A 23,548-nucleotide genomic window follows, 5' to 3' on the forward strand; every position below is an offset into this window, starting at 1 on the left:
TATTCTCATCTATTTGTTTTAAGAATGCCTAAAAGTGAAGCACAGACTGAGAACTTCTACAAAAAGTCAGATCAGGTGTAATCTTGACTCAGTAAGGACGCTTTTCAAAACTCACATTTTTGAGCGGCTTAAGAAGAACGATGCCACAGCCCTCGCCTCTGCCGTAGCCATCTGCTCGGCTGGAGAAGGGCTTGCTGGTGCCTTCGGGTGAAATCATCCTTGCCTTGCTGAGGGCTACAAACACTCGGGGCTCCAAAATGCAGTTGACCCCTCCGCACAGTGCCATCTCACAATCCCCTGCTCCAAAACAGATAAAGAAGTACTGATTCAACTATTTTAATATAATGAAAAAGTACATTAACTATCTCGTGTTTAACTCATTCACTCCCAAAGACGTTTTTAAACGTCTTTTCAGACTTAGTCTAGAATTGGCTGGTACTGAATGAGTTCATAATAAATAAATCGAGATGCCTGAAAAATCTACATGAGTAACAAGAGTATTAATATATACAGTATACCTTGTCTTATCGCCTGACAAGCTACATGCAGAGCCACCAGGGAAGAGGAACATGCACTGTCCAAGGCAAATGACGGCCCGGTGAGATTGAAGACAAAGGAGATCCTGTTGGCTGCCAGGCTCATGGCCGTCCCCGTGGCGTTGTAGTGATTTATGGAGGCGGGGCTGTTACTTAGCAGCATCTCGAAGTCTCGGTTCATTAGACCTGCAACGCAGTCGGATCCGTTGTTCAAATTGTGCGCTTGTATTTTTGTTGTACTTTGCGTGAAAATTGCTGCTGACAATTTACTGTTCCCTCGTGGGATTAATAAAGTATCTACTGTAGAGTATTTCACAAAAGTGGAGTTTTTACATTCAGTTCTTGGCCGATTAAATTGAAATTTCCAGTGGGATATATGAGAATGTGGGAGGCATAGCAGCAAATTTAACAAATCGTGCTGCACAATCACACTTCAGTCACATGACACGGGATTAAAAATGGTTCATTGGGCACAATCTGGATTTTTTTTTTCACTTAGCGTTATACTTTTGTTGGCAGAGGTTTGAATAAATATAGTTGTGTGTCGGGTTATTTGAATTGGAAAGTAAATGTACACGACTACTATACAAGCAGTCCACTGTTTTAATTGCAGCAAAGTGTCATTTCTTTGATGTCACGCCGTGAATGGACTTTTTTTTTTTTAAATGTGGAGTGTAAGTCACTTTTGTGAGATACTGTATCTGTCCATCTGAGTGTCTTATGAGCTACTTGGCATGGTCACCGATATAAACACCAGTTCTGCTTCCACTGATGCCTTCCATAGGGACGCCGGCATCCTCCAAGGCCCTGAAGGTGCACTGAAGGAGCAGTTTGTGCTGAGGGTCCATGACATCCGCCTCTGCCTCGGCAATACCAAAAAAATTGTGGTCAAACTCGTTCAACCTGAAATGGGCACCGGCAGTCATCATCTCATGATCTCATCATGCGCAAACATTATTTGCACATTTGGTCAAAGTGGACAAAGTTGAGTCATGAATGTGATTATTATTACAAATATTCTTCTTCTCACCCGTCTATAAGAGCAGCTTTGGTGGTTTGTATCTTTCCGGGTTTGCTGTCATCAGGATCATACCAGGAATCCTTGTCAAACCTCTCGGGTGGAATATCCACAACACAGTTCTCCCCCTCTGACAGAACCCGCCAAAAATTATCCAAGCCTTCACCTAAAAACCACGTCAACGACAAATAAAGCATGATCAAAAACGTCAACTTTCAGTACGGACTTAAAGGATTTTAATAGCCGTTCATCGCCCCAATTTTAATATATTTCAAAGAAAAGTTTTTTTTTTAAATCGCATCAATTCTTGCCATTAGCATGAAATGTCCAGTGTGTTGTTTTGGGTTTTTTTAACAGTCCACTCCTTATACCAAAATGTAATTCTTCTCCATGGTCTGCAGAAGGTAGTATCTCCACTTATGAAATTCAAAATTCATTCATTGGCTGCATTGGATTCCAGGAAGGCATCAAACGCATATTTTAGAATATTACATGAAATTGCTCCCTAATTTAAAACCATTTATGAAAAGGAGCAATCAGGTGGAAAACATAAAATCCCCAAATTTGTCTGAGCCTTGACTGAAACCCATTTCAACCAAATTGTATGATTCATGTCGGTAAATAACAAGGAAGTTAAAAAAAAAATCCAAGTAACTTTTTTTATTTACGTCAGTTAAAAAAATAAAAATAAAAAAAATCCAAATTTTGCCCCCTTTTTTCTTTATCTCAGTGCATATCAGTCAGTCCGATCCTGGTCAAAGTAATTTGAATTTGTTTTTGTTCTTGCTGTTATGCTATTAGGATAACAAAAAGTAATATTCACGGGTCAAAAGTGGCCACTATTCAATCAAAAGGTACAATTTGATGTGAATGATTTTAAATTGATATACCGAAGGAGCAGAAATTGTAAATTACGCAACAATCAAACAAAAAAAAAGTGCAGTTTCATCACATTTGCATTAACACAGCTATAAAAAGAGACTATAAATCCATCAGAGTACCTCCAGGGAAATTGCATCCAATCCCGATGACGGCAACATCATCTTCGGCATCCATTATGTTCCTTTTTTTTCCATGTGAAGCTTCAATCTTCATGTCAGAAGAAGTGCTCCTTTTTCCCCCCACTTATAAACTCTCAAGAGGCGGGGCAACTAAAGAGAACTCAACAATGTGCTTATGTGTGGCAGTGGAACTAATCGTGGGGTTACTAATGACAGTCAATTACGTGTCATGGATGATACCTTCAATTCAAGATGAACGACATTAGTCAGTTGGGAGTAACGGTGACCTTTATTTGAGCAACTCATATAATCACCAATCCAGGGGGAAATGGAGGGCACTTCAATAAATAAAAGTAGCTCTTCTAAAGTATGCCTTCTAGTCGAGGTACGCGAAGCTTCCGTGGCAAAGAAACAGAAGCACCGTTTATCAGAACGTGTGTGTTTTGTTGTTCATTGTCCTTGAAATGAGGTTACTTTGTCATTCAATCCAACCCCAACATTTCATAGAATTAAATCTAAAAAAAAGGACTAGAAAAAGCAGCCGGGAGTTGTGAATAAAATCCAGCGTGCTGTTATGTACAGTGCCACATCGCTGTACTGCCCACAACATGATGACCGTACAGTTCAAGGAGGTGGGAGGTATGTTGGTATCTTACTGGTCCAGCGGTTTTCCCTCCAGAACCATTTGGATCTCTTTGGCGTCCAAAGTCTCATACCTGAGGAGGGCGTCGGCGAGCTTCTCGTGCTCCTTTTTGTACATCTTCAGTAGGCTCTTGGCCCGCTCGTACGAGTCCTGCAATAACAGCCGTATTTTGATTTGTAAGGGGCTTCAGACAACAGGTTTGACAAAACAAATACAGGGCATTCCAAAAAAGGGGAAATCAATTGAAATATTAATATCTAGGTAAATACAAGGCAAATGAAATTATACAGGCTTAATGTTGTTAGCAATGCTAGTTAGCCATGTTCGATCAACGTATTGGGAATAGCCTGCACCATTCAGAGAGCTACTTATGTTAAACATTTCAAGCACTTTCATCCAAAATTGGAGAACCAAAAATTATTTTAAATTTGACTTCTGTTAAAGCCACACACCTTCAACAGCATCCTAACTTCCTGTTCGATGGCGGCTTGCGTCTCGGGACTTTGTTTGGAAACATCACCGTAGGTCATCACGCCGAGCTGTTTGGGGAAAAAAAATAACAGGCACACGTGTGACACATACCGTCCACTTAATAGGCTGCTTATGAAAATGCTGACTGATGAATTGACCTTGTCACTCATGCCAAACCTGGTCACCATCAGATTAGCAATTTTGGTCGCCCCGTCAAAGTCGCTGGATGCACCTGAAATGGGAGGATTCAAATGAGATGTCATTGGAGGTGTCCTTTACGGAGCAGGTGGCCAGGAGGGCCTAACATGACAAGTGTCCGGGTCTGCCCGCCTGTGGTGATGTAGTCGTCTCCGAAGATGAGCTCCTCCGCCACTCGCCCGCCCATACTGACATCCATCTGGGCCAGCAACTGCGCCCTGGTCTCGCTCCAGCGGTCGTTTTCTGGGAGCAGGGACACCTGGGGGACAGTGACAAGAAGAGATGCGAGGCGAAGACGAGAGGACATAAGGACAAGTGGAGATGATGAGAAAATTTAAGGATAATGAGAAAACGAGGACAAAAAAAAAGAAAAGAAAAGATGAGTACACTTCGTACATTTAACACACTGCAAAAGTGCGTCCCATGCCTTCGTGTCTGGTCTCTACTAAGGTAGGCAGTGATTTCCTTTTCACAAACTGTTCTACTCTAGTTTTCAGTTTCGTTTATGATAGGGGCCGTCATGGCTGTTGCTCATCATGGCATGCGTGTCCGTGTGCGTTCGAATGCGCGCTTGCTCGCTGATGCGTGCACGTGCGGTATCGGGCCGATCGCGAGAGTTGGTTGCTTACAAAGTAGATTTTTGGTCAGAACAAGTTGGGCACCTTTGCTCTCGATTAACATACACAATGCTTATATATAAATGACTAATGAGGTCAATAAATGAACATTTAACATTGATTTTTACACTCATCAAAAGGCACAGAAGACATGCGGAAAGACGGTGTCATTTTTTTTCTGACTGACATGTCCAAGTGTGGGTCCCCGTGGCATAATGGTAGCTTTGTTGATGGGCATGGCGTCCTTGGTGTAGTAAGCCACGATGGCGTGTCCTGACTCGTGATAGGCTGTGATGGTCTTGTTCTTCTTGTCGATCTCCACGCTCCTCCTCTCGGGGCCTACAATGAACAATGCACCATTAAGACCCCCGTTTCATACCCCCCTATACACCGCCCACGCCACTTCCTCGCTCGTTCACCCATGAGGATCTTGTCCTTGGCGAACTCCAGGTCCTTCATGGTGACCATCTCTTTCCCGTCCACCGCCGCCTTCAAGGCAGCCTGGTTGACCAGGTTTTCCAGCTCGGCGCCCGAGAAACCCACCGTGCCTCGGGCAATAATTTCAGGCTTCACCGCTGCAACACAACAAAGAGCCTTGTTACTTAACGTTTGTTAGAATCTCAGCTCACGGGTTCTCTCGCTGCTCGATGCCCACCAAACGTGCAGTCCACTTACCAGAGTCCACTTTGATCTTGGTCAGGTACCAGTTGAGGATCTCAGTCCGTCCCTTCACGTCGGGTCGGGGGACTGTCACCTGCATGTCGAACCTGCCCGGTCGCACCAGAGCACTGAGGGCGAGCAAAAGAAGATTAATGATTAAAAAAAAAAAAGATGTGTGGGAATGAACATTTTTAAAACTGCAACCGTACTTATCCAGAGCCTCCGCAAAGTTGGTAGCACCGATGACGATGACGCCCTCATTTGCCTTAAACCTATAAAACATACAACCAAACATAAAACGCAATCGCCATTGACACAATTTCAGTGGAAATGAAAGAGGACGTGAACATTTTAACGAAAGCATGTGCCGAGTAGGATATAATTCCTCCGTTGGAAATAAAACATCCTTCAGGGGATGACCACTCGAGGCGTTAACTGACCCGTCCATTTCAGCCAGCAGCTGGTTGATAGTTTGCCTGGAGTACGGATGCATGGGAGACTCGATCCTCTTCCCACCGACGCTGTCCAGCTCATCGATGAAGATGACGCAAGGTGCGTTGGCTTTGGCCTCCTCTGGAAATACAAACACAAGAGAAGAGGCCATTCGATAATGTTTCGAAACCGTAGGCAGCAGGATTACGCCTGGATAGGCAGAAAAGTGAGAGGCTCTGTCTGACCTGAACTAAATTTCATTACTTTGATACTGTCTTTAAGTTGTATCTGGCTGGCCCTTTGTGGGCAACTTTTAAAATCACCAGTGAAGTCATTTTCCATGCTTTTCCAATGGCTCTGCTTTGTCACGTGACATTCAGAGGACTGTTTACTCGTACTACCATCAGAGATCGCTTGAGCTTTACCCCTCTGGAAGTACGTGTATGTTACATATGTATGGTGTGGTGGATTCCTATGGCGGTCAATAGCTTTCCCTGAAACTCACTGAACAGGTTCCTGATGCGGCTGGCGCCAACTCCCACAAACATCTCGTCAAACTCAGACCCCGAGGCATAGTAGAACGGCACGTCCGCCTCACCGGCGACCGCCCGGGCTAGTAGCGTCTTCCCGGTGCCGGGCGGCCCGACCAGGAGGATCCCTGCAGGAAGATCGGATCTCTCAGAACAACAAATTAACGAGAAAAGGGAAGAACGTGATGGAAAATGTAACCAGAAATACCTTTGGGCAGCTTTCCACCCAGAACAGTGAACTTGTGGGGGTTCCTGAGGAATTCCACGACATCCTGCAGCTCATTCTTCGCCTCCTCCACTCCCTTGACGTGCTCAAACGTCACATTCTTCATCTGGATGGGGTCGATCGCAGAGTCCAGGCCGGAAGTGGTGCGGAATCTCACTACGACAACACAAACCTGCTCAGTGTTTTGTAATATTTACATAGAATGTAACTACTAGGATGGGACAGTGATGAAAAAAAAAAAAAAAAAAAAAGATAATTATTTTGATCGATGTTGAAACCACAATTAACAGACACGATTATGAATTGATTTCAAAACTTAGTATTCATTCAACTACCAAAATTCACCCAGAAAATTAATTACAAAGAAATAAAAATAATGTTATAAAAAAAAAAAAATCTATTAACATTAAAACCGTCTGTTGCTGCTTATACATCGTAATTGCCCAGCCCTACTCATTGTTTGTGTGTGGCTGTCAGATAATTTGAGAGGAGTAAAAGGGACAAACCAGCATCAGAAAAGGAGCCTTTACCCGAGAGAAAGGGGGCTCTGGACAGACCATAAATGCCCACCAGGAGAAGCACTAACAGGACCAGCCTGGTTCTCCTCAAGGAATCTGCAAACAGAGCACAAACAAACATGTAAGAAATGGGCATGCGCTGGGCAAAAGGAGTCAGCGGCCTGCCTTGCGTCCTCTGCGTGAAGGCCTGCGATCGCATGAAGCCCTCGGAGAAGCCCAACTTGAAGGTCTCCTCCTGGTTCTGCGGAAGTTTCCTGCTTTTCGTCAGTTGGTCCAGCGACTGAGCTTCTGCTGCCTTTTCCCTCGTCAGAAAACCCTACAAGGAAACACAAGGGATATGAATCATGGAAAAACGCCTCTTTTTAGACCCACCTAAATCAGTTGACGTCCTTCAAGGAGGCTAAATATAAATCAACACTACAATCATGGAAGAAAATAAATCTACTAAAAAGGGATGAATAAAATGCGAGGGATCCTGACCTTCATGAAAGCCGGTGTATAGGGTTCCGACTCAGTCAGAACATCATCCCCAGACGCCGTCCGTCTGCTCTTTGTTCTGAGAGTTTTGAAACCTCGACTCTGGAGCCACACTGAACGAAGCCACAAGCACAACACAACAAATGACAAAAATATAAATAAAATCCTCGCCTCCTTATTGCACTGATGGCGACGTGTTACCTACAGGGTAAAAGCGGAAGCTTGGCGCAAACGTCTTGTAGAGGTCTGTGGTTTTGCCCGTGGAATATTGGCGAACCAAAAAGTTTTCTCTGTGCAAACCCTGTGATGAACCAAAATAATTGGATCATATCATATATATTGTTTTAATGTGGACAAAAGGGGAGCCAGAGAGGGTCACTACATCAGCACTAAGAAACTAACCGTGCTTGTTGTGAAAGAAGCTGTGTGCGGAAACGTAACTCGTGTTCCAAGGCGAAGGAACGTTAGGTGCGCCCTCCATGCCCAGTGTGGGCAGCAACCTGTCCAGCAGCTCATCTAGGTGGCGGCCTCGAATGTCTGACACACCCAGATCACGAAGACTCACGTTGGGCTACAAGAGAGGGAAGAAAATGTTCTCCTTATGAAGCAAATATTGTGATCACATTACTGTGATCAAGGTGCACCCATAATTCCAAACTAACCTCTTTTCCATGTGCAGTGTGCTCTGGGCTGAAGTCTTTGTGCAGGGTCGGCACTGATGCCATGGCTGTGTTCTTCAGTGAGTGGAGGGCGCTGATGAGCTGGTTGAGGGGCACAATCATCTGGTGGGGGGGGGGGGGTTGGAAAGAAATGACATACTCAAAACACTGTAAACACACATGGAACTACATTACATGTCACGTTAAGAACTTTAATGTGACTTCACAGCAATTGCTGGTGGTTGGGTAACCTTTAAGTGGGCACCTGTCATCTTATTTAACACTCTTTATTTCAGAGTACGAATACTTATTGTACAAGAATATATACTCAAAAGAAATCTCAAGAAGTTCAATCAATACTTCCTTTACGACTTTCTTTTTTTGTGCACTATTTATACTTTTAAGTAAATAGAGCGTATGAGTACTTTCTGCATGAAATTACATCATACAGTTTTCTACGTCACTCTTCGCCCACTAATGACAGTTGTGTAACCTTAAGTTGACGACCATTATTTTACTTGAAGTTATTATTCCCCTGTTTGGGTAAACTTGGCAGGTGTAAAAATCAAGCCCGACACCCCGATTTTGTCGAAACCGACAGCGCGGTGACGTATGCATGGTCTGACCCTGACAAGATCCCACGCGCTAATGCTAACATTAGCCAAACAGCAACAATAGCCCTGACAATTTAACAAGTATACACAGCGGTACAGATATTATAGCAGCAAATAATTCGTCTCCGGGCGACCACAATGATATTCACACGATATTATAGGTATGAGATATGAGCTAACTCGCCAAGGCAAAAGGCAGCATTTCACTTACCTGCTGTGGCTGAAACGAAGACAGGGAAAACATTTTGGCTGAATTAAAACACAAATGTAGAACGAAAATGAAAAGATCCGCGTGCTTTTATGGAAATGCGTAATCCCGAGTCGGTGTCCTGTTGTTTTTGTTGGTCCAAAACTTTCGGCTGCCTTTAGCTAAAACACCGAACGACCACCCCTTTCGGCATTCACTGTTGATGAAAAGAATTTAGAAAATGACGTCACTCAAATACATTGTACAGTACAGTGAAATTAATCAAAAGGAAAAAAATGAGACTTTCCATTCACGTTCTATGTTCTTCGAAAAGTTGATAGTTTAAAATCAAACTCTGTTGAATTAGTATAAAACATATAATTAATTTAAAAAACGTTTTAAAATTTCACTCTGACAGATGTAAAAGCAACAAGGCAAAGAAGGCATCCTTCTTTGATCTATGATTTTCACGGTCATACATTTAAGATGATTTTGATAAAGATTTTTAATAACGGCATTTTCGGCCCAGTGGAATGTTCTCCCCCGGCCTGCGTGGGTTTTCTCCGGGTACTCCGGTTTCCTCCCACATTCCCAAAACATGCATGGCAGGCTGATTCAACATTCTAAATTGTCCCTAGGTGTGAGTGCGAGCGTGGATGGTTGTTTGTCTCTGTGTGCCCTGTGATTGGCTGGCAACCGGTTCAGGTTGTCCCCCCGCCTACTGCCCGAAGACAGCTGGGATAGGCTCCAGCACGCTCCGCGACCCTTGTGAGGATGAAGTGGATCGGAAAATGGATGGATGGATTTTAACAGTCCAAAATAGCGTGTTTTTGTTTTTGTTTAAGATAAACTTTAATTTCACAAGGGAAACTCTTGTCTCGCCAATATGCCTGAGTGAAAAGGTTTTCAACGTTTTTTTTTAAATGAAACAAATAGTACTGTAAGGATACATACGTTAAACTAAAATTTAACTTTAATTGGGAACATTTCCGATAACATTCGAAAGCACAAAAATTCCAGTAACTTTATGAACAGGCACTGCTATGTCTACCTCAATAGAGGTTAGAGGACCCTAAGAGAACGCTGCTGAATTCAAATTTCAAAACAAACTTCAACTGTTGATCCAACATGCAAGTGTTTATTTTACGCTAGTTGGTAGCAATTAAAGGCACGATCGCACGTAGGTAAGACCCTAAAAAAATGGATCCAGAGGAAAAGCACAAATCTGCTCCCAATTCTAGAGTTACGGGGTCTGTTCAGCTGCCGAAGATTGAAGATTTCCTTAGTTTGAAACCTATCAGCCGCGGTGCTTTTGGCAAAGTTTACCTTGCACGGAAGAAATGCAACTCCCGATTATATGCCATTAAGGTTCGTGTATATTGACTGCATTGAACCTATTTACAGCTGACTTATTAAGTTGCAATTGACTGCTCCTAGGTCATGAATAAAGCGGACATGGTCGATAAAAACATGACGGGCCAAATGAAAGCAGAGAGAGATGCACTGGCTTTGAGCAAAAGTCCCTTCGTGGTTCACCTGTTTTATTCTCTCCAGACAGCCACCAAAATCTACCTGGTAAGGCACAAAATACGCAAATCACTCAGCGGTTTCTCTGACCTCAGACTTTTTCCATTGAAGGTGATGGAGTACCTCATTGGAGGAGATGTGAAGTCTCTCCTTCACATTTGTGGATATTTTGACCAGGACATGGCAGTCAAATACGTCTCAGAGGTTGCACTTGCTTTGGACTATCTCCACCACCATGGCATCATCCACAGGTACAAACCGGTTGAACCGCTGGGGTGATGTATGTACGGAGTGTGAGGCGGTTTATCCTCTGGAGGCTCCCTACATCAACTGCATTGTGTCACTTTTTGCCTCTTTAGGGATCTAAAGCCAGACAACATGCTCATTTCCAACGAGGGCCACATTAAATTAACCGACTTTGGGCTGTCCAAGGTGAAATTTGACAGAGGTAAGTCCCAGCAGATTTACAGAAAACCTATTTAAAGGGTACATATGAAAAGTTGACTATTGCTTGAGCAGTGAACCCCTGTTTATCATGGGGCATACATTCCTGACCTCACCTTCTACGATCGATGAAAATATGTAACTATAGAGAGACCAGATTTTAAAAAAACCACAATTAAAAAAAAAAGTATTTGTTAATGCCTGTTCTCGCTCGATGTCAAGACATGGGACACAATGAGGGGGCATCACATTTAGGAGAAGATGCTTGCTCAAGCAACTAAAAGGTCAAATTTCCACTATGTCATCTTTAAATTGTGAGAAAATATGCATATATTGTTGTCGCACGTTGTAGCCGACGTGTGCACATTTTGAGCATGACGTCTGACGATCCAATGGCGAAAGAACACTTTGATTCTCTCCTCTTTCATCTCAAACTGCTTCAAACAACACAGCGTGTGAGGGAAAAGTGTTTAAGACTGCGCGACTGTCTGTGTTTTTATGTTATGTGTTGTGTTTATTATTTTACTTTATGTTAACTGTTTTGTTAAGCGCTTTGTTACAGCTGCTGCTGTTGTGAAAGCGCTATATAGATCAGCATGTATTGTATATACTGTATCTCCTTTTACCATTCTCTTTTTTTTCAGAACTGAAACTGACTGATATCCTAAACACACCCTCCGTGCACAAGCCCACAAATTACTCCCGCACGCCAGGTCAAGTCATGTCCTTGATCAGCTCATTTGGTTTTGTGAGTCAATTCCTTCCTTTTTGTTTGTCACTTGATAGTCCCGTTTGTCTGTTTATCGATTTATCATTCCTTGAAACGCAGAACACCCCGGCGGCAGAAACTAAACGCCACTGCAGCACTTCGGCCGTCTCCTGTGGCAAAATGATGCGGACGAAGAACTCTCTGGGCTCCCCGTCTGTGATGACAAAGGAGACCATGAGCTCCCCAGCGCACCCCCCCTGGAAGAAAGGTGGCGCTCCCAACGTATTGATTAACCTCAGTTTCGGTTCTCACTCTCTCGCCGTCAAGAAATCTCCACTGTCTGTTCAACGTAACCTTCGCTGCGTTCACAGGGCTGTGCAGCTTCATGTTCAGCCCGCATAACCTGGCAGTCAATCTGACGCCCTCGCTGTTGAAAACCAGGAAGCGCTTCGAGACCATGAGTGCGGACAGCACCACCGACACGGAGGGAGGCATCAGCCCCCTGTGGGAGTTTGAGGAGGTCAGATAATGCAAATAATCGTTTGAATGATATGATATCACTGGATGGCTTCGCTTCTGGTTATATTTTTAAAATGCTCATGAAAAATAAACCCTGGAGGACCTCTGAGGTCAGCAGACTCGGGATGCACCGTGCAAATGGGAGAAGGTGCCAACAGAATTGAAGTTAGCCCCAATAGTGAATGCTTTTAAATTCAGTTTTAAAACTACCGTATGCTTTTTTTTTTTTTTTTTTTTTAATTAACCCCCATCCCTACGATTCAGGTCTTTTGGAGCATTTCTACGAAAAAAAGTCATCTTCTCGCGCTGTATGCGTTGTTAGTAAACTACTTTTTATTTCTCCATTTTGCTTTTAAATGTCTTAAAGTCTTCCATTTTTTTAATGTCTGAAATTCTTTTGATTCTAAATATTTTGTAACTATGAAGCACGTTGAGTTACGTTAGTGTGTGAAATGCACAATGTAAATACATTGCTTTCTCTTTCCTGTGCTACTTAGAAGGAAAATGAGCCAAACAAAGAGAAGGCAAGAGGACATTTGGAGTCCCCTGCGAAGCTCCACGCGTGCGGCCAACCAAAAACTGGTCCTCAGACCGCCCCGGTGCCACCAGACCTTCCCCCGTCGTCCAAACGGCCATTTTCCGATGTGCAGGTTAGCCCAGAGGCAGTGGAGAGCCTCGCTAAGAAGAGCAACGAGCACTACAAACGATGCTACCGCGTTCCCGACGAGACCTTTGCTGTTCACACCGGCCTCACCGGAGCCTTCTCCGGCGTGGGGATCACGATCGCCACCGACAACGGCGCCCTCTCCCTCAAGCGCTCCAGTCCGGTCACGGTGGCCAAGAGCCTCTTTTCCGAAATGGGAGAATCGGCACTAAAGTGCAGCTTCACGTCGCCGCTGGGCAGGTAATTATGCTCACAACCAACATCCCAGACACTCTTATATTATTAGCCATCGTTAGAAAGCTCACAAGAAATTGACGACGCCACAAAAAGCGTCAAGATGGCGGCGAAGCACTATATGAAGCTCCTCAAAGTCACTTCAGCATAGTTCGCCTGCGCCAAGGTGCCGCACGATGGCACCAAATCTATTTACCCATCGATATTAATGGACGCATCTCTCTCTCTAGCAGCGGGGTTTGCCGCAGTTTGAGTCTGGACTCTGACGTCTCCAGCGGTGAAACGTCGCCCACCACCGACGGCCATAATCCAGCAGACCACATCAGAGCTGCCGAAAATAGCGCCTCACCTTCCCCCGAGAAAGGCGCCGCGTCATCCCGCGGCCAGACCCGCTGCTCTTCGTCATCGCCCCGCGCCACGGCAACACCGGTGTCCCTCGGCCGACCCGAGTGCTCCTTCCTGCGGCCCAAGAACGTGGTGGCGTTCCGGAGCTACTGCAGCTCCATCAATCGCTCCAATGTGTCGAGGCTCAGCGTAGGTTCCGCCTTGGACGCGTCCTCGCCCGCCATCTGCCTCGCCACACCGGTTCAGAGGAGGATCAGCTCTGGAAGCTCGCTCTACCAGGTGGGGCACGCGCATTGCGGTGTTTACGCCGCTATAACTCGACTTTCTCCCTTAAATTTGTATTTTACTTGATGTCTTTTCCTCGTAGACTCCTCAGACCATGTCCACCTCGCACACCCCTTACCGTACTCCCAAAAGTGTGCGACGGGGGCCACCGCCCGCTGAGGGAGCGCCCATTTTAGGGACTCCGGACTATTTGGCCCCGGAGCTGCTTTTGCGGGCCTCTCACGGTAAGAGTAAATGGAGCTTTCTTTGAAATGGCGGCATATATTCTTTGTCCTCTGCAAAGATTGTCTTATTCGTGGGGATTCCTGAGTGTGGGGTATATGTATGGATTATAGCCGGCGGGTGTGGGGGATTCACTGTACTTGCACCGTTGTATCCTGCTGCTTTCACTGATCTCACAGGACTTCTTTGTGAGTTTCAGGGAGGTGTCGATGCGGTAAGTGTGCAAGCAAAATCATGTTTGTGCCCGCATGTGCCCTTATCATCATCAGTCGGCCTGCTAACACACATTGTTTAATTCTGCCCTGTGATTTTTGGCTCGGCTTGAGCAGGTTGCAAACGTCTGGGCCGTTTAGATCTTCTAACATGGAGCTCACACAAATACAGTGGCAAAGTTGCAAGTCTCTTATCATTTCTGCTTGTCTACGTAGTTCAAACTGGGGGGACATTTAGCCACTGATAGAAAACACCTTTTTTTTTTTTTTTTTTTGGGAAATCAATTTCATTTGACTGTGGTGTGACTATCAGCTGTTAAATGGCTTTTCGTCGTTGCTGTTTTGATTCACAAAGAGTCAAGCGATGGCATGAATGGCTTTGGGTGGCAGTTCTCTCCCTAAGCACAACAAAGCTGGGCTTTTTGATTTTATTGTTGATTCCACAAGAAATTCAACGTAGCATCTCCCTACAATAACAATCATGATACCCCCCCCCCCCCCGTTATTGTTATTGTTGAGTGTCATTGCTGTTTGTCAGCTCCCGGTGAAATTTCAGGATGAGCCTAAAACGCTCCAGAATTTGTACAGGTGAACTCGTCACCTCACTTGTTCAACTATTTGATGTTTCAGTACTTTTCGCAGAATTTGCTGCAAAATTCACCATAGGTGTTTGAGGCGACATGAACATTTCCACAGATGCCTTTCTGTGACTCTTCCATTCTCTCTGTTGGAACCTGCTGAGGACGTTCTGTGACACTCGTAGCTCAGTGGCCACGCCCCTCTCATTACATCTTGTTTGAAGCCTCACCATTTGGCACTGGGCTTGTAGTGTCATCAGCAGGTTGCATCAGAGTGACTGGAAGAGTCACAGAAAGACTTTTTGGATTGATTTTTCAGACTGCATGGTGGACTGGTGGGCGCTGGGCGTGTGTCTGTTCGAGTTCCTCACCGGCGTGCCGCCCTTCAACGATGAAACGCCGCAACTGGTCTTTGAGAATATTCTCAACAGAGGTGGCTGCAATGTCTTCTTTATTTTTTATTTTTTTTGAGCCACCTGTTCATATCAAGTTCCGGAAGAATCACTGTAAATCGTCACTTTTTGAAAAAACTCTTTTAAGACATCCCCTGGCCCGGAGGAGATGAGGAGCTGTCGGACAGTGCCAGGAACGCCATTGAAATCCTCCTGACCATGGATAGGACCAAGCGGGCGGGACTTAAAGGTGCAAACTACCTTCGGTTGCTTGTCATATTCATAGCTGTCTGACTCTGAAGTGAATTGAGGAGCTTCGTTTAGACACAAGTGGTGCTTTGCCACCATCTGATGGCATCTTCGCACAAAGGAACTATGTTGGGGGGGGAAAAGTTGAGGATTTTCATATAGGCAGAAGTAGTGCTTTGGTGCCCTCTAGTGGCATGTAAGTGTTGATATAAATTGGTGTTTTATTTTGACCAAAAAAAAATACTGCAGCAATACACTAACATTAGGAGTTTGTTCGACAAAAACGGTGCATCACCCAAATCTCGGAGCCAATTCTGTTGAATCGAGTTGAGGTAACTTCACTGAAGACAAAAGTTGCGCACGACAGCCATACTCTGGCTTCTACGGGCTATATGTCACACCTCATCCAGACTTCTCCATGGCTTGCCTTTGTAATTTAATAATCACATCTTCCCCCATTCAAACAGAGCTGAAACGCCACCAGTTGTTCGAGGGCTGCGACTGGGAGAACCTTCACACGCAGCCCATGCCTTTCATCCCGCAGCCGGAGGACGAGACGGACACATCCTACTTCGAGGCCAGGAACAACGCGCAGGACATCGTCGTGTCAGCCTTCAGTTTCTAGTCAAGTCAAAACTCATCATCGTTAACTACAGTAAAGTGTCCTCCCAAAACAAAAAAAAAAGTTTTATGTGCAATCACTACTTATTTGATGGAGGTATTGTCTTTTTATGTCATGGAACCTGATGTTTTTCAGCTTTCCATTCAAGTATTGTTTTGGGGTTTTTTTTTCTTTTGTGGCATTTGTTTTAAGTTAGTAAAGGCGGCGCTTCCCAAGAACGCTAATAATATATTCAACAATTCTGTATTTTATGTGTCAAGTGTTCTTGTAAAGATGGTCAATGCTGCTTCCAAATACAAACCTGCTGCTTTTATTGTAAGTATCCATTGAAAGAGAAAAGCAAATAAAATATAAAAACAGAAAGGCTGCCCTTCTGCATCATTAAAACAACAACAAAAAGAAAGCCATTAAGTTGTGCCTTATGAAACTTTTATTTGAGGCTTGGATTATGACATGCAAACAAACACTCGGCCATATAATTCAGTAGAAACTATCACGTAATACTTTTTTCTTATTGAAACATAAATGGCTCTTTGAAAGATAAGCGCTTTTGCCCACGCCAATCTTGGTAAATATACTTTTCGATAATGCAATTAAAATATTGCATTTGAACCTGCGAACTGAAGAGTTGTCACTATATTAGAACACACGAGACATAAAAACAGTTTCTGGTAGCAGTGCAAGCAAATGAGATTTCGCTGGGGTTGACTGGATGTACTGTATTCGTATATATGATTTGGTCCATTTGCTACATGTGCACCTAATGATGTCGAGGCACTTCTATGTGGAGACCAGCAGGATGAACTTAAATGCTGCACGATTGTTTAGCTGCTAAAAGCAATAAATATTAACTTACTAACATTTAGGGCTGACAACAATTACAAAGGCGGAAACATCCCATGGGAATAAAGAAGACATTTTTGAATGGGACTTTGTTGGTATTTTTTGGATGCGGGGGGGGGGGGGGGGGGGGGGCGTAATTTCTGATTTTCTTAACTCAACATGATGGGAATTGATTGGTGAGTATTATTTGATACAATTTTACTCCAAAACTACATGCATTGTAATGTTTACGCTTGAATATGATACTTTCTCAATTAACTGCCGTCAGTTCCCATGAAATGTCTCCCAATTCAGACTATTTCCAAAATTCATTTGACTTCTCATGGAAATTGAATGGAAATGTTTTTTGCAACTACCAACGCCATAATTACAAAGAATGTCACACGATACAGTATTTATGCATCTTCCTTTTACACTACTAAATTCTTAACATTTTTTTCTCTGTGTGTGTTTTAGCAGCATTGCTCCGGGCAACTAAAGTCAAAGATTAAAATCACATCAAGCTCAAGACAGTATCAGGCCCGCTTTGTGCAGGGTAAGCCCGAGTTGCTATAGAAACCGCCTTAACAACATACAATAAATTGCATGATCACATTCTTCAGTATGCACGTTTCCTCACAAGATTTCTTTCTCGTTCCTTAGTGCAAAAGCAAGCGGTTTAGGCAAAACCACATGAAAGTCAACGGCCGGGACTCTTCTTCACGGTCGTCCTCGTTTGTTTCAGTTCAGTCGTCTTCAGGGGGAGAAAGACAAGAGAGGAAAAATATGCCTGTGAGTATTGGTTTATGTGTTGTTGCTCCATGTGTGGCAAAGGAGCAGGTTTTAGCATTACTGTAACATCTATGCTAACGTCTGTTAGCCAGTCTAGGGTGTTTCTCATTGCATGTTAGCATTAAGCTAGCTGGTGTTGAAATAAGTCACAAAAATGAATCATCTGAGGCTAGATTAAACGAACAAAAAAAATGCAAATAAGTGAAATGACTATTGTGGTGATGATGATGAAGGAGCAGAGTACCTTCTCCTCCTCTGCACGTAGAGGCCGATGAGCCAGTGCACCACAAAGGGCCACATGACGCCAAAGGCCAGACTGCTGGGAGAAATGTCAAAAGGCCACCACGATGGTCTCTACAACATCACACAAAAGAGGAAAAGTATTTTATTTCGGAACTGTAGTGGATTAAAAGTTGCCAGGACTATAAATACTGAAGCGCAGATACCACAGACCGAAAACAGAAGTGCGGTAATGAAGGATTTGAATTCTGTTACATTACAAGACGCGTGCGTGTTGGTGCACGCGTTTTTTTACCAGACTGTTCTTATTCGCTGGCGTGGAGGGATGAACAGGAGACATGACTGCTGACCTGGCCTGGAAAGAAAAAGGACAACTGTTTAACCATTTTCAAAGCAGAGTTTCCCGATATTACCGGTTGTTTTAGCGTATTTCGACTATCGTTCAGAACTCGCAGAATATTGCGTACTGTGACAACATACGTGCGAAAGCTACAAAAAGTAAGAGTAGACTCTCTTCGGTCCACTTGCAAATAAATCTTGTTGCAATCTCATGCTTTTAATTTATAATATTTTATATGGATGGGGGCGGGGGGGATATTTTGCTTTCAACCAAACCCTTTTCTTTCAGTTACCATAATTACAAAATGTGGAGTCTTTTTAAAATTCCCCATTGAAATTTACAGGAAATGTCGCAACCCTTTGCAACTGATGTCGTGGTGCAAGACGGTGGCAGGTCCCCATCGGCTGACCTGCGTGGCGGCGAGAGCCTCGAGCGTGTGGAGCCTCTCCAGGACACTTTGCATGTCCTCCTGCAGTTGGGCCAGCGCCGCCACGATCTGTTCGTTCAGGTTGCCCACCGGCGTGCCCGCTCCAGCCCGCCGCTCACCGCCACCCCCACCGCCGCCGGCGTTGTCGTCTCCGCCGCTGCCGTGGGTGGGCTTCAGCGCACCGAGGCCACGGCCGTGGGACCTGGTGCCTGGCGAAAAACAAAACATCATCATCAACCCAATTGCGACAAGAAACAACAAGTCAAGAAGGAGTCAGCAAGCCACGGTGGAAACTAATCGGCAGGAATATTTAGTTTATATACACATTGTGCTTTATAAAACATGTATCTGTGACTAGAAAGCCAATCGTGGAGAGTCTCTGTCATGGAAACAGCCTCTCAAAATTTCCACTCTCGCTCGTTTTTTTCCCCCCTTTTTTTGACAATCATGCCATGTTTTTGTGGTTCGATAACATTTTTTAAATAAAATACAGTACGGTATATTGTGAATGGAGCCTCAAAAAAAAAACCACACTCAGGCGTTACAGTAGACGTGCTGCGCTCAATTCCGACAGATCGCTTTTGGCTTTCGCCACGTGGAAATAGGTGTGACATCACGGTGAGCTGCCCGATCCGAAAATGGGGAGTACAGTGCATTTACCTCTGCCACCTCCAACGGCGGAGTTTGGCATTTCCACGTTGAGCCTGGACCTCTGCGTCACGCTCCCGCTGGCGTCACTGTCCTCGCCGCCACACCTGATGCCCTGCGGGACTCCCTGCGGATCCTCGCGGTCCACAGGTTCCTCTTTATCCTCCTCCACCTCCTCATCCAGGTCTTCCAGAGAGCGAGTCTGCTCAGTGCTCTTTTATTCATAAACAAGAATAATAAAATACGTGTTCGGAATGTCATGGTTGTACATGTGCAGTATTTCCTCAATTAATTAAAGCCTGGTGCACAGTAGTTGTTCTTTCTTGCCTCGTCCTGCCCTAACTGGTCCACTGAGTCGCAATAGACTTCGCTGTCCGAGTCGCTGGCAAGCTGGGCGTGGCCGGTCACATCCTCGCTGGCCTCTGAAGCGGGGGGAGCTAAAGGTCAACGCAAAAAGGTCAGTCTGCCGCGTGTCATTAAAAGCCTGATCATTTGCAGGGGAAGGGAATCGGCTGGTGTGAAATGCCACCGTTCTGCTTCTAAAAACGGAAGCTGTGGTCACACGGGAGCATCAGCGCCCGATTCGCTAATTCTTTGGGTAAAACTAAAAAAAAAAACAACAACAAAATGCATTTTATGGGCGCTTATCAGCATATTTTTTACGCTGTGATTGACTTTTTGAAATCATTCAATAAATGGGTGAAAGTTTTTTTCAAACAAAACAAAAAATAAAAAACTCGGCGAAAGGCTAACAATACAACAAATATGAGGCACGTGTCAGTCAAAGTACCACTGTTTTTCAAAATACGCCATAAAAGCTTCCTTACCGGCGGGGTGGCCGTTGAGCAGAGGTTGAGCATCCGGTACGTCCTGAGGTGTAAGCGAGTGATCGCCGTTTGTCAAATGTGACACGCCGTTGGCCATTTTGCCATTCTGAGCTTTGTGCGCTCTCGGCGACGCTTTCTTCTTCGGTTGCGAGGCTGCCAATAAAGCTGATCAGCTCCAAGCGAAACAAACATTTCTCAGGTAGCTTCAGTTGAATTACCTTTGCTGACCTCATCGTCTTCGTCTTCTTCCTCTGATGTTTCTTTGTTGTCCTCAGGGGCGGGCTTAGCGGGCCCGGCGTCCAGCGTGCCATTCATTTCCATGGTCCTGACGATGCTCTTGGCCATGTTCCTTGACGACACGCTGCTCAGAGTTGTGCTGAAACCTGCCGCCGCACAACAAACCGTCGGTCGAACACTTTCCGACAAATCGTAACGACAAAACACTTTTTGAGTCGGCCATTGCTTTGCAAGGTTGCAGGCTAGATCAGAATTCTACAGTGGAACCTCTAAACACCAAAACGCCTCATGATTATTTTTGGAAAAATATGGCCGTAATGTCGCAGGAAATAGCGGGTTTTTCTTGGGCTTTCATCAAGCCCAACCAGCATTGACATGATCAAGAATCACGATTTATCACATTAATTTGGATGTTTTTATCCCTAAAATTGAAATTACATTTGCACTTTTTTGCCTTTATCTCATTGAAATCATTTTCGTTAATTAACAATAAACAGTCAAATAAAAAAGAAAATGTTACATCATTGTCGTGAACTAAAAAGCTGCATTTTGCCAGGTAAAGCAAGTGAAAAAATATGCTTGTTAAGTCACAAGACATTGCTGTCACTTTTTTCTTTGTTTTTCCTTGCATCTGATCTCAGGGGTTCGACTGTGCATCCGCGAAGCGACAACAGCACAAAAACACTCCAAGCTATGAGGTCTGCGACGCTACCTAGTACTTGTGGCAAACTTGCACTGAAAGCTATTCGGTTAAAAAAAAAAAAACAGTTTACAGTTTGCGTGTACTTGCCTTCCAGCTGCCTAGCAAACTGTGTCAAACGGGCTGAGCGTGCGTGTGAGGAGACAAATTGCATTAAAAGGAAAATAAACAAGACAAACACAATGACTAAAGATTGCAAATCAGTGAAATTCCGTAATATCATTCGCACCCCAACTTTATCGCGGCAACGTTGGGATTCAGTTGGCAGACTTATGTTGTGTTTAAACACATTATCTGAAATTGTCTTTTGTTTGATTTCAACTTGGAGTGACCAAATAAACTGCTTCAAGGAAGCTTTGCTATGTCCTCTGGGTCTGGAACGTAGTCCATGTAATAAATAGAGAAGGCCAACCTGTGCTGAGGTCGGATATCTGCGTGATCTTTTTCCTCTCGTCCACCAGTTCATAAAAGGGTCCAAGGATCCGCAGGAGTTCCTCCACCTCGCCTGTCATTGGCATACTCTCCAGAATCTGCATGCAGAAATGAATAATTAACTTCAACTTGTCGAAAAAAAAAAAGGACACTTTGAGGAAGTAAACACACCAGCTTCATTTCATCAACGTAGGCTGCCATTGCTTCCTCTTTAGTCATTTCACCCAGGGAGTTCCATGCGTCCCTTGATTAGTGAAGGTACACAAAATCAAAGCGTTAATTGCATCATTCTTGCATAAGCTCTGACAATGTGAGTGCTCACATGGATTGGCTCTGTTTATTTTCATTATAGGTCAGCCTGTTCCCTATGGCGGCCAGCACTCCCAAAATAATTGTTACAATTTCCTGATAGCCTTGCAGGACTTCCTCCAAAATGTCACGAGAAAATATGGCTAAGAGTAGAGTTTTGCAACTGGCTAGGTGGATGTGAGGTGTAGAATTGCTAAACTTGGCCTTTGGCCAACAGGGCCTCGAGTCCACAGGTCAGCAAGCTCGGTGAATGAACAACGCGTGTCATCTCAGGGACAGGGCGACGTGTTGTGCAATGCACACAAACCAAAGCCTGGTGCAGTCACTGAGACCGACACTAACACAATACAGTATAATGAAAATAAGACCTGAGCAAGGTCTGTTATTTTTGTACTTATGTCATATGCTACCATTGCTTTACATATATCAAATAGTGTGATGACTGATTATTGCTGTCCTACCATTTGGCTTTGCCGACAGCGTCCCAGAATCCGGGCCGCGCTATGTTGCACTTGCCCACGGTGGCTTGCTTGTAGTAACTGTAGAATTTGAGCATCATGTCGTTGGATGGCTGAAAAGAACCTAGGAGAGAAAAAAAAAGTGTTTTAAAAACAACATTCTTTTGACATTCACATATTGTAATATGGCTTTAGTGAATACAAATATAAATGATATACTGTAAAGCCTTACATATTAAGACGTTATTCAATTGTGAATAAATACACTTTCCTTTCGAAACGATACTTTCTGCATGTACTGCATGTGGGTTACTCGCCAACGACACAACATTTACTTGTTTACTTTTAAACGTAGTTTGGAGCAAAACGTGTATGTCATTCCATGCTGTGATTTGACTTCTCTCCTGCACAGGTGAAACAAGACTTCATTGTCCTACTCTCTGATCTAGAACTATTTCAAACATGTTCTTGGTTTATGTCACTTTTTTCAGACCGCGGACCCTTGAGAATGAAATTTCCATTGCATGTTTCACACACACACTGCGGATTGACAGTAAAACAATGCAACGAGGGTGGGCGTGGAACATGGGCACGTGATAAACGGGTTTTTATACTGTACTGTATTTATATTAAATGTGTTGTACTGTACTGTATTTATATCAAATGTGTTGTAGACTATCAGTGTGGTTTCTACAGCGAGGTGTTGCCAAAGTCTGCTATGCAAAGTGGATTAGGCCCTTTTAAATCCAGTGCAATGCAAAGCCGTGGCTTCGACGACGTCGTCTCGTACTTTGTTTTTACAGTCGTGTTGAAACACAGGTCAACTGGTTAGACTGGGCCAAACAGCTCCCTCCAGTTCGACTCACCATCCGGAGGCAAACTCTTGATGACTTTGACGGCGGCGTCGAACCTCAACTGGGTCAAACGCGTCTGCTCGTCCGCACCGAGTGACTGGGCCACTTCCATCGCGACAAGTTGCTGCACCCAAAGACAAACAATGTTGGATTATGTCGTCATGTTGTCCTCTGAACAATCAAAGCCCCACTCAACACTGAGGCAAGATCGCGTTGTTATTAAGCAGTGAAGTGTCAACACACGACGAATTTACTTGGACAAATCGTTAGCAACACCGTTCCTGCCGAATATAACGCAAATATTCCAGAACATTCAGGAGAAGGTTCGACGAACTAATGTCGCTCACCGTTAAAACTGTGACAGTTTATCTGTGTATCAGAAAAGGAGCAGACCCAAGACCTCGATCAGACGCCATGAACGCTACAGTGTCAAACAAGTAGAGGTGCACCCTGGGAAATGTAGTTTCTCCCTGGTTACTTCCCAAATGTCCCGTCACCCGCTATAAAACGTCGTCGGGGACACTCGTGTTCAATACAACGAAAATGAGAATGAGACTGAACTATTATATAAATAGCTGTTCGTAAAGGCAAACGTGCTGAAATGGTAGATCGGTGCGGGTTTGGCGACCAGAAAATGAGAAGGACCACAATTCCCAGCATGCTCCTTCAGGAG

At 44.3% G+C, this 23,548-nt stretch overlaps 4 protein-coding genes across 10 annotated transcripts in view; 1 reads left to right on the top strand and 3 right to left on the bottom strand.

The window, feature by feature from the left end:
* Positions 1–1,981, bottom strand: part of pks1 (polyketide synthase 1) — an 8,168-nt gene extending 6,187 nt beyond the window's left edge. Inside the window, exons 1-4 of the mRNA XM_086102629.1 lie at positions 1,567–1,981; positions 1,279–1,439; positions 519–722; positions 116–297 (exon numbers count right to left, since the gene is read on the bottom strand). Of these exons, the coding sequence (XP_085958755.1) occupies positions 116–297; positions 519–722; positions 1,279–1,439; positions 1,567–1,751 (732 nt within the window). The 5' untranslated portion in view covers positions 1,752–1,981. The remainder of the gene's footprint in view (positions 1–115; positions 298–518; positions 723–1,278; positions 1,440–1,566) is intronic.
* An 844-nt stretch (positions 1,982–2,825) lies between these two features.
* LOC147187054 (ATP-dependent zinc metalloprotease YME1L1-like) lies at positions 2,826–9,015 on the bottom strand. Of its 4 annotated transcripts, none has more exons than XM_086102374.1 (18): positions 8,812–9,015; positions 7,990–8,109; positions 7,730–7,898; positions 7,533–7,628; positions 7,331–7,440; positions 7,016–7,166; positions 6,863–6,946; positions 6,315–6,488; positions 6,082–6,234; positions 5,585–5,717; positions 5,354–5,416; positions 5,160–5,272; positions 4,904–5,059; positions 4,672–4,823; positions 4,000–4,126; positions 3,828–3,901; positions 3,651–3,737; positions 2,826–3,348 (listed from the first exon to the last, which is right to left on the bottom strand). In XM_086102374.1, exons 1-18 carry the CDS (start codon positions 8,842–8,844, stop codon positions 3,208–3,210), a joined length of 2,136 nt encoding a protein of 711 aa, XP_085958500.1. In that variant the 5' UTR covers positions 8,845–9,015; the 3' UTR covers positions 2,826–3,207. The 4 variants fall into 4 exon arrangements, with proteins under 4 accessions (XP_085958500.1, XP_085958499.1, XP_085958498.1 ...); XM_086102373.1 differs by having other exon boundaries at positions 6,839–6,946; XM_086102372.1 differs by having other exon boundaries at positions 6,863–7,166.
* Positions 9,016–9,843: 828 nt separating this feature from the next.
* Positions 9,844–16,152, top strand: mastl (microtubule associated serine/threonine kinase-like). 3 transcript variants are annotated; one of them, XM_086101731.1, is made up of 14 exons: positions 9,844–10,155; positions 10,225–10,362; positions 10,426–10,565; positions 10,674–10,762; positions 11,403–11,506; positions 11,588–11,735; positions 11,839–11,987; positions 12,484–12,890; positions 13,115–13,508; positions 13,597–13,738; positions 13,936–13,950; positions 14,846–14,959; positions 15,067–15,168; positions 15,635–16,152. In XM_086101731.1, exons 1-14 carry the CDS (start codon positions 9,988–9,990, stop codon positions 15,790–15,792), a joined length of 2,268 nt encoding a protein of 755 aa, XP_085957857.1. In that variant the 5' UTR covers positions 9,844–9,987; the 3' UTR covers positions 15,793–16,152. The 3 variants fall into 3 exon arrangements, with proteins under 3 accessions (XP_085957857.1, XP_085957858.1, XP_085957859.1); XM_086101732.1 differs by having other exon boundaries at positions 13,118–13,508; XM_086101733.1 differs by lacking the exon at positions 13,936–13,950.
* Positions 16,153–16,196: 44 nt separating this feature from the next.
* On the bottom strand, positions 16,197–23,367 carry acbd5a (acyl-CoA binding domain containing 5a). 2 transcript variants are annotated; one of them, XM_086101748.1, is made up of 14 exons: positions 23,223–23,367; positions 22,888–22,999; positions 22,025–22,145; positions 21,426–21,498; positions 21,235–21,352; positions 20,913–20,945; positions 20,104–20,268; positions 19,886–20,038; positions 19,386–19,495; positions 19,071–19,272; positions 18,393–18,619; positions 17,939–17,998; positions 17,648–17,757; positions 16,197–17,365 (listed from the first exon to the last, which is right to left on the bottom strand). In XM_086101748.1, exons 2-14 carry the CDS (start codon positions 22,985–22,987, stop codon positions 17,353–17,355), a joined length of 1,485 nt encoding a protein of 494 aa, XP_085957874.1. In that variant the 5' UTR covers positions 22,988–22,999; positions 23,223–23,367; the 3' UTR covers positions 16,197–17,352. The 2 variants fall into 2 exon arrangements, with proteins under 2 accessions (XP_085957874.1, XP_085957875.1); XM_086101749.1 differs by lacking the exon at positions 20,913–20,945 and having other exon boundaries at positions 23,223–23,366.
* Positions 23,368–23,548: the final 181 nt, after the last annotated feature.

Source organism: Hippocampus guttulatus, chromosome 21 (genome assembly GCF_054856545.1).
Source record: "Hippocampus guttulatus isolate MCC_2025c chromosome 21, RoL_Hgut_1.0, whole genome shotgun sequence".
Classification (NCBI taxonomy): Eukaryota; Metazoa; Chordata; class Actinopteri; order Syngnathiformes; family Syngnathidae; genus Hippocampus; species Hippocampus guttulatus.

Coding starts and splice junctions, on each gene's coding strand:
- LOC147187054 (XM_086102371.1), bottom strand. CDS start 8,844: ATGTTTTCCCTGTCTTCGTTTCAGCCACAGCAG. Junction 6,235..6,314: donor GGGTGGAAAGCTGCCCAAAG/GTATTTCTGGTT, acceptor ATCTTCCTGCAG/GGATCCTCCTGGTCGGGCCG. Junction 5,060..5,159: donor CAAGATCAAAGTGGACTCTG/GTAAGTGGACTG, acceptor GTTGTGTTGCAG/CGGTGAAGCCTGAAATTATT.
- mastl (XM_086101731.1), top strand. CDS start 9,988: ATGGATCCAGAGGAAAAGCACAAATCTGCTCCCAATTCTAGAGTTACG. Junction 10,763..11,402: donor CAAGGTGAAATTTGACAGAG/GTAAGTCCCAGC, acceptor CTTTTTTTTCAG/AACTGAAACTGACTGATATC. Junction 14,960..15,066: donor TGAGAATATTCTCAACAGAG/GTGGCTGCAATG, acceptor AACTCTTTTAAG/ACATCCCCTGGCCCGGAGGA.
- acbd5a (XM_086101748.1), bottom strand. CDS start 22,987: ATGGAAGTGGCCCAGTCACTCGGTGCGGACGAGCAGACGCGTTTGACC. Junction 20,039..20,103: donor AGACGATGAGGTCAGCAAAG/GTAATTCAACTG, acceptor CTTTATTGGCAG/CCTCGCAACCGAAGAAGAAA. Junction 19,496..19,885: donor GCTCAACGGCCACCCCGCCG/GTAAGGAAGCTT, acceptor GTTGACCTTTAG/CTCCCCCCGCTTCAGAGGCC.